Source organism: Bombina bombina, chromosome 10 (assembly GCF_027579735.1).
Source record: "Bombina bombina isolate aBomBom1 chromosome 10, aBomBom1.pri, whole genome shotgun sequence".
In the NCBI taxonomy this organism is placed as follows: domain Eukaryota; kingdom Metazoa; phylum Chordata; class Amphibia; order Anura; family Bombinatoridae; genus Bombina; species Bombina bombina.
Window position 1 is genome coordinate 145322888 of NC_069508.1, and position 20210 is coordinate 145343097.

The following is a 20210-nucleotide window of genomic DNA, read 5'->3' on the forward strand; positions in this document are numbered from 1 at the left end:
TAAATTCTACCATTTTGATGTGTTTTTGGTAGAAAAGTACTTCAGGCAGCTGTTTCAGTTTGATTCTTCTGCTTATAATTTCATTTTTTTTAATTATTGAGATTAAAAACTTTTGTTTTGGGTTGTGGATTATTATTTTTCAGCGGAATTGGCTGTCTTTATTTTATCCCTCCCTCTCTAGTGACTCTTGCGTGGAAGTTCCACATCTTGGGTATTTATTATCCCCATCTACGTCACTAGCTCATGGACTCTTGCTAATTTACATGAAAGAAAACATTAATTTATGTAAGAACTTACCTGATAAATTAATTTCTTTCATATTAGCAAGAGTCCATGAGGCCCACCCTTTTTTTGTGGTGGTTATGATTTTTGTATAAAGCACAATTATTCCAATTCCTTATTTTGATGCTTTGCTCCTTTCTATCACCCCACTTCTTGGCTATTCATTAAACTGAATTGTGGGTGTGGGTGAGGGGTGATATTTATGGGCAGTTTGAGGTTTGGGAAACTTTGCCCCTCCTGGTCGGAATGTATATCCCATACGTCACTAGCTCATGGACTCTTGCTAATCTGAAAGAAATGAATTTATCAGGTAAGTTCTTACATAATTATGTTTTTTATATTTTTTTTAATATTTTTTCACATTTCTCACGTAAACTACATTTTTTATATTTTTCCACGTGTACTCCGTTCACCCTAATATTGGCTCAATCTTCTATTATATCCCAGCTGGAAGATATAATATCAAATATTATCCCTGCTAGAGGATAAATATCAATTTTATCTCTGTTTAGTGTTGATACTTGTATACCTCAAGTTATTGTTCTTATTGCCTTGTTCTAATTTCAATTTATCTCTGTTTATAGTTGATACTTGTATACCTCAAGTTATTGTTCTTATCTATCAATATTTACTTTTATTTTTTAATATTTGAATTAGGATCATCATCCCAATCTGTTTGTAAATACATTTGTTTTAATAACACATATATGTCTAAATTGTGATAGTCCTCTTTTTTTTTTACATATTGTGTTTCCTGTTAAGCATACATTAGCCAATTTGCACTCCTATATTGCCTCTATCCGTACTATATATTAGCGGGTATGCTAAAACCAGACGCAGTCTCCTACATTGTTTGTACATTTGAATATGTAAAAGCGCACACAGTATTCTAACTTTGGCCTTCAGCACTTGAGCGAAAAATCGTTTACTTTCAACCTCAAAATACGAGTGCCACCTGACGTGCGCAAAAAAAAGTGCTATCTTCTAGCGCAATTAACGCTTGTGCGAAAGCGTTAATTAGCGTTAAAAAAAACAGCAACCCCTAACTTACCTTGTTTCCTCGCTAAATGAGCACTGTCTACATCTAGGTAAGGGAGCTGACATTACAGTACTTAAGTTCTACTATCACATTTTTGCCACCAAAAATCCTCTATTGAGGCAGTGGGAAATCTCTTTAACTTCTTGTCTCCAGTTCTGCCATGTTAATAAGAATTTAGTTAGTACCTTTGTTTACTTAGCAGGGCCAATTAGTGGTTATTTCCCAAAATGCTAATTCTTCTGTCCGTCACATCCCCAAAAAAACAAAAACTTGATAACCGCTTGGCCACTGAGTCCTGATTCCTGGAAAATAAGGGGTGTTCTGACATCTCATTTTGTCTAGCAGGTTCAAGATGTTTTTTCCAATACAGCATTGTAAAGGGATAAGACATTGATTTTGAAATTGTTCAGCTGTCTGGTTTTATGTTAACTCAGGAGTCTTAATGGGACATGACACCCACACTTTTTCTTTCATGATTTAGAAAGAGAATGCAATTTTAAACATCTTTCTAATTTACTTATATTATCTCATTTGTTTTATTCTCTCTGTGCATTTTCTTTTTCTTAAACTAAGGATATCTAAAAATTTTAGCAAAATAATAATAGAAGTAAATTGTAATGTTGTTTAAATTTCTATTCTCTATCTGAATCATGAAAGAAAGATTTTGGGTTTAGTGGCCCTTTAACCATGTGCAGAAATCTGAAGCAGATTTCTATGCTTTGAGCATAGTTGCAACAATTACAGCAATAGGCAAACTTTAAATGAGGTATTTGCTACCATATCATATAGTCTTCTACACCACACCAGGTTATTTCCGCTGACAGTGAGCAGAAAACCTGTAAAACCATTGAAAGACGATTGTATGCAAAAAGTTACTCAGACCAAGCACAACAGGCTTTTACTTTGTTTCCTGCTAATACACAGTAATTCCAAACTACTGCAGTCATTAACAATACATGCAATGTACAGCCTATGTTAAAACAAAGATTTGAAGCCTTCCATACAAGTATCTGCACTCTATGGCAGTCACCAGGGACAGTGTAACCGTTGCTGATAAAGCTAAACCATCATAAAAGCAAAAGCAGTAAGACTTCAAATACAAAGCAAGAAGGTTGTTTTGGTTTTTGGCATCTAGGCTAAAGCTAAGCAAATTAACGATCATCACACTTACAGAGGTTCTCTAGCATCCTCTTCTCCACTCCCCTGCATAGTATCACCCTTTGTGGTAATCCCAATGCCCCCTTCCAAACTCCTGTGCCTATTAGGACCCCATCTGTAATCCCATGCTGCCCTGGGGGGCAGTAACGTATATTTCTGGAAACCACTAGTCAAGGTTTTCATCTGTAAATGTACTACTTTTACAGAGACTGGCTCTTACTAGCACTTTTTCTTGATACACTATACTGTATTCATGTTGTACAGCTAATATGTTATAAGCAAAAACATGACCATTGCACATAGCCATGAGAATGATTCCCAAAAACCTGTAACGGTTTAAGAGTTCTACCCCTCATGAGTGAAGAAGATGGATCTCTAGACAATAGCTCTCGTTTATTTAGACTTTTATTAGTAATGTAGAAAAAAAAAAGTGTAATATTATTATTGCATTTTTTTGGGGGGAAATTACATTTTTTTTTTTTAATTCATTTACAGAATAGTTGAGTTGAAGGATTCCGTATGTGACCTTAACCTTGGCTTTAATAGAATCACATCTTTATCCTTGTATCTTTGTATGCTCCTGAAAATTGACCTACCGAGATATGTGTATGTATTTTAGCACGTAAGACAGACCTGTTGCAAACTAACAATATTTTTAAAGGGTAAATGTAAAAAAAGAAAATTCAGTGTAAAAACATTTCTTGCTTCTCTTACTCGTGCTCTTAATCAGCCTTAGGTTTGCTCTTTATTCCTCTTTTTGGCAAAAAAATAGTGGTTACTTTTTGGATATTTTAACCTCAACTGTAACACCAATTTAGGAGAGCTTTCTTTTTTCTGCTTCCTAACTCAATAGTATAGGACTGCTGTTACTCTACTTTATATATATATATATATATATATATTTATATATATATATATATATATATATATATATTTATATATATATTATATAGAGAGAGAGAGAGTTAGATATTTTATTTCTATATTTTCCTGTTTAAAAGTGAAACATTTACATTTGATCTGTATATTTTGGTGTTTACAAAACGAAAAAAATTGAAATTACTCCCACACCGTTGTTTTCCATATACACAGTAAAATTTATACTAGTTTTTTACCATTGTCATTATTCAAAATCACAGCGAGATTGACAACTTGCAGCAAATCCGCTTGAAAAATGACTACAAACACAAATGTGTTTGTCACCTGCTTGCTGGTAAACACCATTGTAAGCAATGAATCAAATTCAGCCAGACAGCAGTGCGAAAGTAAAAAGGTACCCCTGTATATAAGCATATTTTATTTTTCTTTCATTAAAGATTTAATTTAATTAAAGGTTTTGGGGTCGATCACAATCCTTTAGAATAACGTATAAAATCCACCATTAAAACGTATGAGGATTTTTGTGATAAATCATTTGATACGATTGTGATCAACACCTTATTTTTAAAATGAAATACCTATTAAAGAAAATCACCTAAAACTAAAAACATGACAATTTATCAACAGCCACCGCCTTCGTGGTCCCGGTTTTCAATCCTAGGGCGGCTTGTTTTTTTTTCTTCAAGCTTTGGGTTTAAAAACTTGCTGCCTCGTTTTTGGCCGCATATTTTTCCTGCATGTCTTTTAAGTAACCTTGAAAATATGCAACACTTTGAAACAAATTAAAGCCAACATACTTAAAATATACTCAGCATATCTCTTAATCCCTTATGGCAGTGATAATTACTTAAAAGAAACTTAAACATTAAAACTTAATATTAATAGAACTATATAATTCTTAACGAAATAGATCTAGGTACTATTCTAGGTTCATCCTTCCTCTGAACATATTATATCTAGATTTGTATTAGTTTTTAAGGTCCTTTAAGAAACCCTTCATTTGATCCATGTTTCCCTCTCTGACTACTGCCCTATCTCTCAAACTCTCTTTTCAAAATCTCTGTGTTTTGTAGAAGTGCATAACACAGTTCTTGTCATCAAATGAATCCACCTGATCCCTCTGCAGTTTGGCTCCACACTCTAACTACAGGACTATGCACTCCTCACTAGGTGACAAATGACTTGTGTCTGTAGGCTGCTGCTCTTGTTACTACTCCTTAATCTAGCTGGAACTGGAACAGGAGTTGATGGTTGGAGACATATTTCCCCCAAGCACCCTGATATGCAAGTACTACTTTCTAGCCATACCCTACATTATTATACAGGAAGTCCCCAAAACATTCTGGGAAGTTTTAACCTAATTCCACCTATCAAGAAGTTACATACCCAAGCATTAAAGGAAACAGGAAAGTGAAAATTAAACTTCCTATTTCTGAATGGAATATTGCAATTTTTACAATCCTTTTCAATTTGCTCCTATTACAAATTTACCTTAGTTCTATGGTAGACCTTTTTGGAAAGCTTAGGTAGGCCGAGGAGGTTCTTAGGAATATACCATCTCAAGAATAAAGAGCAAACCCCCCCCCCCTACTAAAAATAAACACAGTATTCTCTGCATGACTTTTTAGCAGGTGCACCACCCAACTGATTTTACTGACCACCCTGGCTAACATTTTATCCAACTTTTAAGTTAAAATTAGCTAATATTAAAAAAAAAATATTGGACACATTATCATTAAAGGGACAGTCCTACACCAGAATTTTTGTTGTTTTAAAAGATAGATAATACCTTAATTACCCAATTCCCCAGTTTTGCATAACCAACACAGTTATAATTATACTACGTTTACCTCTGTATTACCTTGTATCTAAGCCTCATCAGACTGCCCCCTTACTTCAGTTATTTTGACAGACTTGCATTTTAGCAATCAGAGCTGACTCCATGGCAAATTCACGTGCATGAGCTCAATGTTATCTATAGGAAACACGTGAAACTAATGCCCTCTAGTGGTGAAAAACTATTCATATGCATTTCGAATTAGAGGCGGCCTTCAAGGTCTAAGAAATTAACATATGAACCTCCTAGGTTTACGCTTTCGACTAAGAATTACCAAGAGAACAAAGCAAAAATTGGTGATAAAAGTATAAATTGGAAAGTTGTTTAAAATGACATGCCCTATTTGAATTCATGAAAGGGTTTTTTTTGGACTTTAAAATAAAATTTGTAAATTATGCAATTAATTGTGCTTTTAGATAGCAGAAAATTATGTAATATTAGAAAATATTACAATGCCCCCACCCAGCAACTTCATAAAGCCACCTGGCTACTTCATAGTGCCACCCGGCTGGGCAACATGTTCTGTGAAGAACACTGGAATATATTAAGCTCTCTATATATCAATACATCAGGTGACATACTTGCACTATTCACTTACCTGTACTACCAGATAATTTGATACCTTATAAACATATTTAATGCATTTTCTTTTCTTTACACAGAAACAATTTTTTGAGCTTCTCTACCTGCTGAAATAGAAGCACTTACAAGGCTGCAGTCAGTAATCCTGTCTTTTAATAGGTTTGTATTTTCTTGGAGCGGTTGTTATTTGTGATGTTTATTAATCGCTATTTAATGTGAAATTAAGGAACCAAAATGTATTGTAACAGTTGGGACAGTGAAGCCAACATTAAACCTATCATACTTTAAACAGAGCATGCAAATTAAAAAAAAAACAAAAAAAAAAACTATTTACTTCTTCTTATCTTATTAGCTTTGTTCTTTTGGTATCCTTTGTTAACAGCATACCTAGGTAGGCTTGGGGTGAAGCAATGCACTACTGGGAGCTAGCCGCTTATTGGTGGCTGCACCTACATGCCTCTTCATTTGTGCACCCCAATGTGTTTAGCTAGCTCCCAGTGGTGCATTACTGCTCCTTCAACAAAGAATATCAAGAGAATGAAGTAAATTTGAAAGGTGTTTAAAATTGTTACTCTAGCTGAATCATAAAAGAAAAAAATTGGGGTTTGTGTCCCTATGTCAATAATTCATAACTTTGGTTAGAAAGGCCTAAAGATTTGTAACCCTTTTTTGTAAATATAAGAACACCAAACTTTTTTTCACTATCTGATCATTATAGATATAAATCCTAAAAATAGGATTACCCCTTAAAATGTTTGTGTTTTTTCACTAGTTTAGAGAGGTTAAATAGGATACTGCAGCCATCATATGACTGATTTTACTGTAGTTAAAACAGTGATTGTTTGATCAGGGTGGAAGATCATTGATATATGTCCTTTATTGGCCACATTGGAAGAGAGAAAATAAAAATGCTTAAGGCTATTCAAGCGGTATGTCCCTGGAATGCAAACCAATGTAAATTACGCTAAAAAGGGACAGTTTTAAAAGGACATGAAATCCAAAAGTTTGCTTTCATGATTCAGACAGAGCGTAATTTTAAAAACAAGTTTTCATTGACTTCTATGATCAGATTTATTTTGTTCACATGCTATTCTTTGTTTGAAGAAATCTAGGTAGGTAACATTGATGTGTCTGGAGAACTATATGCAGCAGTTTTGCAATAATATTTTTAAACACTAGTTGGCCAGCAGTGCTTCCTCAATGTACATTGTTAACATTATTCTTACAGAACTGCTTCAGACAACATGCATGCTCCTGCACCTGACTACTTGCTCTTCAATAAAGGACACTTTGAGAACAAAGTACATTTGATAATAGAAATATGTTAGAGCATGCATTTTGAAGAATGTTTCTATCTGAATATGAAGGAAACCATTAGCGTTTGTTTGTCTTCAACCAATGTACCCTGTAAACGGTTAAATAGTGCATCTCTCAACAACAGCAGCAAGACCACACTATAGGCTTCATTTAAGAAAATGCCCGGGTGAACCTATCTGTCTGGCATAGCGGCTAGCGGTAAGCAGTATGCTGCCCCTCGTTTATCCTTTGCTTGTCCAACGCCGTGTGAACAGTGGTTGTCAATCACCCCGGCCAGACAAACACAGAGCTGGTATAGGTTAGGAAGAAAGACATTGAACCCACATTTTTTCTTTAAAAATTCAGATAGAACATGCAGTTTTAAATAACTAATTAGTTTACTTTTACTATTCTAATTTGCTTTATTCTCTTGATACTTTTTGTTGAAGAAACAGTAATGCACATGGGTGAGCCAACCACATGAGGCATATATATGCAGCCACCAATCAAGCAGCCCCTGAGCCTACCTAGGTGTGCTTTTTCAACAATGGATACTAAGACAACAGAACAAATTAGATGATAGAAGTCAATTGGAAAGTTTAAAATTGCTGCTCCCTGTAAATCATGAAATAAATAAATTGGGGTTCATGTCCCTTTAACCATCGACTGCAGGCTCGTTCATACAATTCTGCAGCCATAGCTGCTCCAAAGCTTTGTCTGCAGCTTCTAAAAGGGAGCCCTATTTCTGAATGCCTCCTGTAGTGAGGTATGTAGTATTGGAGAGTTTTGCTGCTTTCAGTAACATCTGTGCTATTATAGGGCTGAAAACCAATTATGGAAATAAAAGGTACGACGTACGTCCCGTGTCCTTAAGGGTTAAATGTTCACAGACTAGTTATTTTGTGTGCAGAACTTTTTCATTTGTAATGCAATGCTCGATGCTGAAATACCTATTGTATATTTTTACACAAATACTTATTGTCTATTTAACTTTTTTTTGTTTAGTTATTTTTGCTTTGAAATGCAATTTTAAATGATCTTGCATGGGCATTTCTTTCATGTAATTGGCAAGAGTCCATGAGCTAGTGACATATGGGATATACAATCCTACAGGAGGGCAAAGTTTCCCAAACCTCAAAATGCCTATAAATACACCCCTCACCACACCCACAATTCAGTTTTTACAGACTTTGCCCCCCGATGTTTGTGCTTGATTTTCTTCTGTGATATGCGCTTCTCAGCATTTTGAAGCCCGATTCCTCTCAGAGTCAGTGATTGTCAGAGGGATGTGAAGAGAATATCACCTATTGATTCTATGGTTTTCCTCACGGGAAATCTTTTAAAAGGTTCTGTCTTATCGGTCGTAGAGATTCATCTCCTACCTCCCTTTTCAGATAGACGATATACTCTCATATTCCATTAGCTCTACTGGTTTGGCTATCTGCTATATGTGGATGGGTGTCTTTCGGTAAGTATGTTTTCATTACTTAAGACACTCTCAGCTATGGTTTGGCACTTTATGTATTAATATAAATTTTTAAATCTATGTATTGTGCTTATATTTTCCATGAGTCAGGTTTATATATATTTACTTTTGCAGACTATCCGTTTCATATTGGGAAACATATTTAAGAAGTTATTATTATTTTTTTTTCTTATCTGGGGTATAGTCTTTTCTTCAAAATTGACTGCTTTTTCATTACTTTCGCGGGCAAAGTTAGGCTCGCGAGGTCTCAAAATACTGATATTTATTGCGTCATTCTTGGTGCAATAATTTTTTGGCGCAAAGGTACGTTTGGTGACGCAAATTCTTCATTTCCGGCGTCTTAGTCGACGCCAGGTTTCTTTGCACAAGGTTGCGTCTGCCATGACGCGAGTTGCTTCATTTCCGAGTGTCGTTAGCGCCAAAAAAATTCATTTGCATTGTGCGTCATTCTTGCGGCCAAATAATTTAATTATTTAAACCCCACTTCCTATATGCCTCTTGCTCTTTTTTATGCTCAGAGGGCTATGCTGTTTGCATTTTTTTCCCATTCCTGAAACTGCCATATAAGGAAATTGATAATTTTGCTTTATATGTTGTTTTTTTTCTCTTACATTTGCAAGATGTCTCAATCTGATCCTGTCTCAGAAACCACTGTTGGAATCCTGCTGCCTGATAACAGTTCTACCAAAGCTAAGTGTATCTGTTGTAAGTTTGTGGAGATTATATCTCCAGCTGTAGTATGTAACAGTTGTCATGACAAGCTTTTGCATGCAGAGAATGTATCCATCAGTACTAGTACAATGCCTGTTGTTCCTTCAACATCTGATGTACATGATATTGCTGTGAATATTATTTATTGCTGATGCGATTCAGAAGGCTTTGTCTGCTATTCCGCCTTCTAATAAACGTAAAAGGTCTTTTAAAACTTCTCATAAGATTGATGAAATTTCAAATGACCGACAACATACTGAATTATCCTCCTCTGATGAGGATCTATCTGATTCAGAAGATCCTACCTCAGATATTGACACTGACAAATCTACTTATCTCTTTAAGATGGAGTATATTCATAAATTATTAAAAGAAGTGTTGGTTACTTTGGATATTGAGGAATCTAGTCCTCTTGATACTAAAATTAGTAACGTTTAAATTCTGTTTACAAACCTCCTGTGGTTATTCCAGAGTTTTTTCCAGTTCCTGATGCTATTTCTGATATGATTTCTAAGAAATGGAATAGGCCTGGTACTTCTTTTATTCCTTCTTTTAGGTTTAAGAAGTTGTATCCTTTGCCAGCAGCTAGATTGGAGTTTTGGGAAAAAATCCCCAAAGTTGATGGCGCTATTTCTACTCTTGCCAAACATACTACTACTATTCCTTTGGAAGATAGTACTTCTTTTAAGGATCCTTTAGATAGGAAACTTGAAACTTATCTAAGGAAAGCTTATTTATTTTCTGGCTATATTCTTAGGCCTGCTATATCCATTGCTGATGTTGCAGCTGCATCAACGTTTTGGTTGGAAAGCTTAGCGCAACAGGAAACAAATTCTGATTTGTCTAGCATTGTTCGCTTGCTTCAACATGCTAATCATTTTATCTGTGATGCTATTTTTGATATCATCAAATTTGATGTTAAATCTATGTATTTAGCTATTTTAGCTAGAACAGCTTTGTGGCTTAAATATTGGAATGCTGACATGGTATCTATGTCTAGATTACTATCTCTTTCCAAGGTAACAATTTATTTGGTTCTCAGTTGGATTCTATTATTTCAACTGTTACTGGGGGGGGGGGGGTGGGTTGCCTCAGGATAAAAGACCTAAGGGTAAATCTAAAGCTTCTAATTGTTTCATTCTTTTCAACAGAATAAGGACAGAAAGCCAATCCTTCCCCCAAAGAATCTGGTTCCAATTGGAAACCTTCTTCAAGTTGGAATAAATCCAAGCCTTTTAAGAAACCAAAGCCAGCCCCCAAGTCTGCATGAAGGTGCGACCCTCATTCCAGCTCAGCTGGTGGGGGGCAGATTAAAATTTTTCCAAAACGTTTGGGCAGATTTTGTGACCTCCTGTGAGAAGATTTTTTTCTCACATGTTCCAGCAAATCCAGTGAAGGCTCAGGCTTTTCTGAAGTGTGTTTCAGATCTAGAGCTTTCAGGGGTAATCATACCAGTTCTGTTTCAGGAACAGGGTCTGGAGTTTTATTCAAATCTATCCATTGTCCCAAATAAATAAAATTAATTCAGGCCAGTTCTGGATTTGAAAATTTTGAATCGTTTTGTATAAGTGCCAACTTTCAAAATGATGACTATAAGGACTATTCTGCCTTTTGTTCAGCAAGGTCATTATATGTCCATGATAGACTTACAGGATGCATATCTTCATATTCAAACTCATCCAGACCACTATCGGTTTCTGAGATTCTCTTTTCTAGACAAGCATTACCAATTTGTCGCTCTTGCATTTGGCCTAGCGACAGCTCCAATAATTTTTTAGAATGTTCTCGGTGCCCTACTCTCTGTAATCAGAGAACAGGGTATTGCAGTGTTTCCTTATTTGGACGATATATTGGTACTAGCTCAGTCTTTACATTCTGCTGAATCTCACACAAATCAACTAGTGTCGTTTCTTCAAAGACATGGTTTGAGGATCAATTTACCAAAAAGTTCCTTGATTCCTCAGACAAGGGTCACCTTTTTAGGTTTCCAGATAGATTCAGTGTCCATGACTCTGTCTCTAACAGACGAGATGAATAAAATTGGTTTCAGCTTGTCAAAACCTTCAGTCTCAATCATTCCCTTCAGTGGCTATGTGCATGGAAGTTTTAGGTCTCATGACTGCAGCATCGGACGCGATCCCCTTTGCTCATTTTCATATGAGACCTCTTCAGCTTTGTATGCTGAATCAATGGTGCAGGGATTATACAAGGATATCACAAGTAATATCCTTAAATCCCAATGTTCGACTCTCTCTAACTTAGTGGTTAGATCACCATCGTATAGCTCAAGGGGCCTCTCTTGTTCATCCAACCTGGACTGTAATCACAACAGATGCAAGTCTTTCAGGTTGGGGAGCTGTCTGGGGATCTCTGACAGCACAAGGGGTCTGGAAATCTCAAGAGGCGAGGGTACCAATCAATATTTTAGAACTCCGTGCTTCAGGGCTCTTTAGGTTTGGCCTCTGTTGAAGAGAGAACCATTAATTTGTTTTCAGACAGACAATATCGCAACTGTGGCATATGTCAATCATCAGGGTGGGACTCGCAGTCCCCTAGCTATGAAAGAAGTATCTCGGATACTTTCTTGGGCGGAATCCAGCTCTTGTCTAATTTCTGCGGTACATATCCCAGGTGTGACAATTGGGAAGCGGATTATCTCAGCCGTCAGACTTTACATCCGGGAAGTGGTCTCTCCATCCAGATGTATTTTTTCAGATTGTTCAGATGCGGGGTCTTCCAGAAATAGATCTGATGGCTTCCCATCTAAACAAGAAATTTCCCAGGTACTTGTCCAGGTCCAGGGATCCTCAGGCGGAGTCGGTGGATGCGTTAGTAGTTCCTTGGTTTTACCAACCTGCTTATATCTTCCTGCCTCTAGTTCTTCTTCCAAGAGTGATCTCCAAGATCATCATGGAACAATCGTTTGTGTTTCTGGTAGCACCAGCGTGGCCTTACGGGTTTTGGTATGTAGATCTTGTCCGGATGTCCAGTTGCCAACCTTGGCCACTTCCTATAAGACCAGACCTTCTGTCTCAAGGACCGTTTTTAAATTTGAAGATATGGAAATTGAACGCTTAGTGCTTAGTCATAGAGGTTTCTCTGCCTCAGTGATTGATACTATGTTACAGGCTCCTAAATCCGTTTCTAGGAAGATTTATGATCGAGTTTGGAAGACTTATATTTCATGGTGTTCTCATAAATTCTCCTGGCATTCTTTTAGAATTCCTAGAATTATACAGTTTCTTCAGGATGGTTTGGATAAAGGTTTGTCTGCAAGTTCCTTGAAGGGACAAATCTCTGCTCTTTCTGTTTTATTTCACAGAAAGATTGCTAAACTTCCTGATATTCACTGTTTTGTACAGGCTTTGGTCCATATCAAGCCTGTCATTAAATTAATATCTCCTCCTTCGAGTGTTAATTTGGTTTTGAAGGCTTTACAGGCTCCTCATTTTGAGCCTATGCATTCTTTGGATATTAAACTACTTTCTTGGAAAGTGTTGTTCTTTTTGGCTATCTCTTCTGCTATCCTGATTTTTCATCAGGATAAGGCAGTTTTGCGGACTTCATTTAAGTTTTTATCTAAAGTTGTGAATTCTAACAACATTAATAGGGAAATTGTTGTTCCCTCTTTGTGTCCTAATCCTAAGAATTCTTTGGAGAGATCCTTATATTCTCTGGATGTTGTAAGAGCTTTGAAATATGTTGCGCCTAAAGATTTCAGGATGACTTCTTGTCTATTTGTTCTCTTTTCTGGTCCGAGGAAAGGTCAGAAAGCTTCTACCATTTCTTTGGCATCCTGGTTAAAGCTTTTGATTCATCAGGCTTATTTGGAGTCGGGTCAGGCCCCGCCTCAGAGAATCACAGCTCATTCTACTAGATCAGTTTCCACTTTGTGGGCTTTCAAGAATGAAGCTTCAGTTGATCAGATTTGCAAAGCAGCAACTTGGTCTTCTTTGCATACTTTTACTAAATTCTACCTTTTTTATTTGTTTGCCTCTTTGGAAGCAGTTTTTGGTTGAAAAGTTCTTCAGGCAGCTGTTTCAGTTTGATTCCTCTGCTTATGTTTTAAGTTTTCTCTTTTTCAATTATGAGAAAAACTTTTTTTTTTGGATTTGGATTTAATTTATTTTTTTTTAGCGGAAAATGGCTGTTTTGATTTTTATCCCTCCCTCTCTAGTGACTCCTCTGTGGATTACCACATCTTGGGTATTTTTATCCCATACGTCACTAGCTCATGGACTCTTGCCAATTACATGAAAGAAAACATAATTTATGTAAGAACTTACCTGATAAATTCATTTCTTTCATATTGGCAAAAGTCCATGATACCCACCCTTTTTATGGTGGTTTTGTTTTTTTTGTATAAAGCACAATTATATTTCCAGTTCCTTTTTTTTTATGCGTTTTACTCCTTTTCTATCACCCCTCTACTTGGCTATTCATTAAACGGAATTGTAGGTATGGTGAGGGGTGTATTTATAGGCATTTTGAGGTTTGGAAACTTCTTCCCTCCTGGTAGGATTGTTTATCCCATACGTCACTAGCTCATGGACTCTTGCCAATATGAAAAATTAATTTATCAGGTAAGTTCTTACATAAATTATGTTTTTTGTTGGAATTGCAATACAAATTCTTGGGGATCTTGCTCTACTGATTCAGAGTCTGACTGGTTCTATAGGTAGGTACTAAGTTTTTTCACTGAGAATAAGGAGATGATGTACTGTTCATTTTCAAAGTATGTAATCACGTTACATTTCAGTTGAATAGAAAAGTCTTTATCTTATTTTCCAAATATTTACCTTTTGTAGGTTTAAAACGTTTCCTGAGGTTCTCTATCGAATTCCAACTCTGGAAACAATTCTTATCAGCAGTAATCAGATTGGCTCAATTGATCCTCTGCAATTACAAAAACTTAGCAAGCTTTCAACTCTGGACCTTCAGAATAATGATCTTCTGCAAATTCCACCAACCCTGGGAAACTGTGAAAATCTCAGGTAATGAGTTTTGTTCAGTATACAACTTTATTTTTTAAATAAAGTTTTTTTAAGTTATTGAGATATACACATTTGTAGTAGAACATGGGGATATGGGAACGCGCTGTGAACAGCGAATGAGAAGGTAAAAATAGTGAGCAGTATTTTATATTAAAAATAATGAACAGTAATGTATATTAAAATTGTTTTATAAACATGATAATAGAAAATACAGATAATATACAGAAGGATGCCGGCATCAAAAAATGAAATAAAAAATATTATATTAAAATATTACATCAATAAGACGTTGTACAATGTATCAGAGAATTAGGATATAAAACTGGGTCTGGATACAATGCCCTAGAGAAACAATGTTGCACGATTGCAAACAACCATACACTGGTACAATGTCAATATTACCGTCCATAGACACTTGAGCGTGTAGATAATACCGTCCGATGTGACCACTTATGTGGACTAAGACTTGACTTTTGTAGCTTCCTCGGCGTAGGTTAGATGTAGCAAACAAACGAAGCAAAAAAGATTTTCTTTACTCCACATTCGATGACTGTGAGTAAGGTTTCCAAGTTGCGCTCACAACAGTGGTGGCGGGGCTTCCAGTGCTGAAAGCCGATTCCGGTTTGGAGGTCGAAGTTCAAAAGTACCGGGCAGTACAGACTTCGTTCTTTGGAGTATAGGTAAAATAAACAGCCTAGCAAATGTAGATCATGGGTGGGAATTACGCATATAGAGTCACTTATATGTATTAAAGAGGCTCAATGCACCACACCTACTACGTTTACTATTAGGCAGATATGCTGCAGGTACAGTGTATGACAGCGTCCGTTTAGTTCAAATATCAGCGTTGTGAAGTAGTGCTGAACAGAATGATTAGATCATGGGTGGGATTAATACTTCAGAGAACAACTCCGTGGATTAGAGCTTGTTCTGTACACCTCACCTACTACTTATTTAGACAAATAATGAGCAAGTTTCTAAGCGTTTCAGCCTAATCAGGCCTTTATCAAGATGCTCATAAGATCGTAACAAGAGCAACTTGGAAACCTTACTCACAGTCATCGAATGTGGAGTAAAGAAAATCTTTTTTGCTTTGTTTGTTTGCTACATCTAACCTACGCCGAGGGAGCTACAAAAGTCAAGTCTTAGTCCACATAAGTGGTCACATCGGACGGTATTATCTACACGCTCAAGTGTCTATTGACGGTAATATTGACATTGTACCAGTGTATGGTTGTTTGCAATTGTGCAACATTGTTTCTCTAGGGCATTGTATCCAGACCCAGTTTTATATCCTAAATATTTCTATATGTGATTTATATTAAATAAGCCAAAGTGATCCATCACATTGTGTTAATATAACATCCGAAATACCTGGAAAATGTAGAACACATATTTACACCACATCATAAAGTGTCTTTGTGTTTAGTTTTTCATAACCTTGCCACCTGAATTTGAAAATAGATTTTAAAGGTCAGTCTAGTCAAAATTAAACTTTAATTATTCAGATAGGACTTGTAATTTTAATAAACTTTCCCATTTACGCTTATTATCAAATTTGCTTGGTTCTCTTGGTATTCTTAGTTGAAACTAAACCTTTGTAGACTCATATGCTAATTTCTAAGACTTTAAGGCTGCCTCTTATCTCATGCTTTTTAAATTGCTTTTCACAACAAGAGACTGATAGTTCATGTGGGCCATATAGATAACACTGTGTTCAGGCATGGGGAGTTATTTAAGAGTTAGCACAACACAATACTAAATGCAAGTCAATAGATAATAAATAAAGTCATGTGATCAGGGGCTGTCAGAAGATGCTTAGATACAAGGTAATCACAGAGGTAAAAAGTGTATTAATATAACCGTTTGTTATGCAAAACTGGAGAATGGGTAATAAAAGGAATTATGTATCTTTTGTAGACTGTCCCTTTAAGGCCACCTCTTATGTCAGTGCATTTTGACAGTTTATTTTACAACTAGACAGCACTAGTTCATTGGGTCATATAGATAACATTATGCTCACTCCTGCGCAGTTATTTGAGTCAGCACTGATTGGATAAAATTATGTCTATCAAAAGCACTGAGACAAGGGGGCAGTCTGCAGAGGCTTAGATACAAGGTTATCACAGAGGTAAAAAAAAGTGTATTAATAAAACTGGGGAATGGATAATAAAGGTATAATCTATCTTTTTAATCGTCACAAATTCTGTAGTAGACTGTCCCTTTAAGAAAAATAATGCTGTAAGTTTTCGGAGTTCTACTCAAAATATTTAAGGGTTTCAAGAATAGAAATAATGTTGATGTGTTTTAAGTTATAGTAAAACTATCATTTTACTTTTAGAGTAATTTAATTTTATTCTGCAGAATCAATGTATTAGTGTAATCTTTTGCATCAAATGGCTACGGTTTATGAATTGTCTGTTTTAACCCATTCGCTTCCCGGGAATTTCAGAGAAAAACTTGCACAAAATACAAGATAATTTTTTGCATTTTTGCTATCATTTTATTTAAACATAAATAGAGCCATGTTTTTGTTTTTTTATTTACCTGTCAAAACTATATATATTTTTAGTAAACAACCCAAGGTATTGATCAAGGCCAGATTTGTTATATTTCATGCCATTATTATTTTCCAAAAAAAATAGTTACCTTTCTACATACTTTAGGTTTCTCACTGAAATAAATTGCATACCGCTTGTGCAATCATGACACAAATGATGTTAAAAGCTTCTCTGAGATCTCCTTTGTTTAGAAATAGCAGAAATAAGCTGTAGTGTAGAGATTACCCTTCCACCTGACATACGTCCTATTAGGTCGAGGGGTTAAAGGGGCATCAAAATTAAACTTTTATTTTTGACAGAGCACTTTACCTCTGTTATCAATAATTAAAAATACAAAGTCCTTTATTCATCCATAAAGTTAAAAACAGCATGCTAGTGGTCAGGTCTAAAAGTTAATTCATGACATCTTTTTTTTTCTTCTCTACAGAGCTCTACATCTTGATGGCAACCCGTTTCGAAATCCTCGTGCAGCTATTCTTGCAAAAGGAACTGCAGCTGTACTTGAATATTTAAGAAGCCGCATTCCCTCTTAATTAAATTCAAGAGCATGAAAAAATATATAAACATATTAATTCCTTTCAAATTTGTTTGTAATTTTTTTTGCATGTATCTAATAGTTTATATGCAGTACTAGCGACTTTCATTATGTCTCAACAGTATATCTTTTATATATATATATATATATATATATATATGTATAAACATTGCTTTAAAATTATTTCCTCTGTAGCATTAGAGGATTTGGGTCATGCAGATATAAAAATGAGTTGTGTTTGCAATATTTAAACATTTAACTCAATCTTTCAACTTTGCCAAATTTCCTTAAAAGTTGTTTTTTTTTTTTGTTTTGTTTTTTATCATGATATAATCAGGTTAGTTCTATTAGTAAGAAACGCTATTCTCCAGTTTCTTGAATATGGAATCGATTCTACCAATTGCTTCTGGATTATAATTAAGAATTCTATACAAAACTAAGGTTTTTACATGTTTAATATGTTGTTTAAAGCACTTATTGTTACCATAATTTTGATAAAATAAAATGAAATACGACTACTGTTATGAGTATTTACACCGAACACTAAAAATAAAATGTTATTTAAAAAGTTCCTAGATTACTGTAATTAGACTTCTGTTTATTAAAGGGACAGGAAACCACAAAAAAATGTCATTATTAGAACATACAATTTCAAGAAACCTTACAATTTACTTCTATTATAAAATGTGCTTCATTCTCTTTATATCCTTTGCTGAAGGAACAGCATTGCACTACTGGCAGCTAGCTGAACACATCTAGTTAGCCAATCACAAAAGACAAATGTGTGCAGGCACCAATCAGCAGCTAGCTCCCACTAGTGTAGGATATGTGCGTATTCTTTTTCATCAAGGTACCAAGAGAACCAAACACACTTGAAAATAGAAGTGCATTTAAATTGTCTTAAAATGACATGTTCTGTCTGAATCTTGAAAGTTTAATTTTGACTTTTCTATCCCTTTTAATACTGTTGAATGTTTTGAATGTGCAAATCTTTTCTCAGTCTGATTATATTTGATAGTTATTTTATTTTTATCATTCATATTCGTATTCCCTATCTTTTGATTCTCAAACAGTATGGCTGTAACTCTAGTTTATTTTTGCTTTCTAATGGAGCCTCATAAATAGATTGCTGCTTTTAGTTAGAAAACAAGACAAACGCACAGCTATACCAGCCATTTGCTTCAGGTAGTAATTTCCTTGCACTTCTGTTTTTTCTATTCTACATCAGTATCAGAAAATCTATTTTGCCTGCATCTAGAAAACAGGAATAAAATGCAGGGTTTGGTAGTATGACAACACAATTTATTGATATGCATCAGGCATCCCAACATTTAAGTTAAACAAAGTAACATCTTTGCTGCAGTTATTTTTCAATAGCTAAACTCCACTAACCACTTGACATGTGTAGGAGCTAGCAACAAGGCTAGCCAATGTTAGTATAAAGTGCATTGTTCTGCAGTTATCTGCTTCAGCCAATTAGGGAAAGATACATACATACACACGTGTGTGTGTGTGTATGTGTATATATATATATATATATATATATATATGTGTGTGTATGTGTGTATATATATATATATATATATATATATATATATAAACAAATGGCTTGCACTCACTGGACTTTTAAAAAATGTGCCTTTATTTGTGACGTTTCGGGGACCGTATCCCCTTCCTCAGACAAAGAAACACAGTGAAATACATTCATTTATAGAGACAAACAACCAATGAAACCCCTGACTCAAAAAAACGCCATATGGTGGTCATAGCAACCAGAGTAAACAGCATAGTACACACCCACAGAGCTCACGCAATAAGGAGGCAAAAAAACAAGTGACGCTTAAAGGGATACTAACCCCACATTTTTTTCTTTCATGATTCAGATAGAGCATGCAATTTTAAGAAACTTTCTAATTTACTCCTATTATCAATTTTTCTTTGTTCTCATGTTATTTTGTAATAAAAGGTCAGGAGCTGGCCCATTTTTTAGTTCAGCACCTTGGTAGAGCTGCTGATTGGTTTGCTACATTTAGCCACAAATCAGCAAGTTCTACCCATGTGCTGAACAAAAAATGGTCTGGCTCTAAAGCTTACAGTACTGCTTTCTCTTGTAAGGTGTATCCAGTCCACGGATCATCCATTACTTGTGGGATATTCTCATTCCCAACAGGAAGTTGCAAGAGGACACCCACAGCAGAGCTGTAATATAGCTCCTCCCCTAACTGTCATAGCCTGTCATTCTCTTGCAACTCTCAACAAGCAAGGACGTTGTAGGAGAGAGTGGTTAAATATAGCTAGTTTTTTTTCTTCAATCAAAAGTTTGTTATTTTTAAATAGTATCGGAGTTGTGCTATTTTATCTCAGGCAGTAAATAGAAGAATCTGCCTGAGGTTTCTATGATCTTAGCAGGTTGTAACTAAGATCCATTGCTATTCTCACATATGTCTGAGGGGATTACACAGATGAGGTAACTTCAGCGAGAGAATGGCGTGCAGTTTATTCTGCTATCAGGTATGTGCAGTTATAATTTTTTCTAGAGATGGAAAACACTAGAAAATGCTGCTGATACCGGATTAATGTAAGTTAAGCCTGAATACAGTGATTTAATAACGACTGGTATCATGCTTACTCCCAGGGGTAATACCCTTATGATATTTACAATATAAAACGTTTGCTGGCATGTTTAATCGTTTTTATATATGCTTTGGTGATAAAACTTTATTGGGGCCTAGTTTTTTCCACATGGCTGGCTTAAATTTTGACTAGAAACAATTTCCACTGTTGTAGTATAAAAGTTACAGTTGGTGCAGTTACAAATTACAAACTGTGACATCCAGCATCCCTCAAAGG

General features: G+C 35.5%; 1 protein-coding gene across 1 annotated transcript in view; it reads left to right on the plus strand.

Annotated features, from left to right (window-relative positions):
* Window positions 1–17931, plus strand: part of LRRC40 (leucine rich repeat containing 40) — a 257736-nt gene extending 239805 nt beyond the window's left edge. Inside the window, 4 exon segments of the mRNA XM_053693365.1 lie at window positions 2975–3053; window positions 5827–5936; window positions 14079–14264; window positions 17253–17931. Of these exon segments, the coding sequence (XP_053549340.1) occupies window positions 2975–3053; window positions 5827–5936; window positions 14079–14264; window positions 17253–17358 (481 nt within the window). The 3' untranslated portion in view covers window positions 17359–17931.
* Window positions 17932–20210: the final 2279 nt, after the last annotated feature.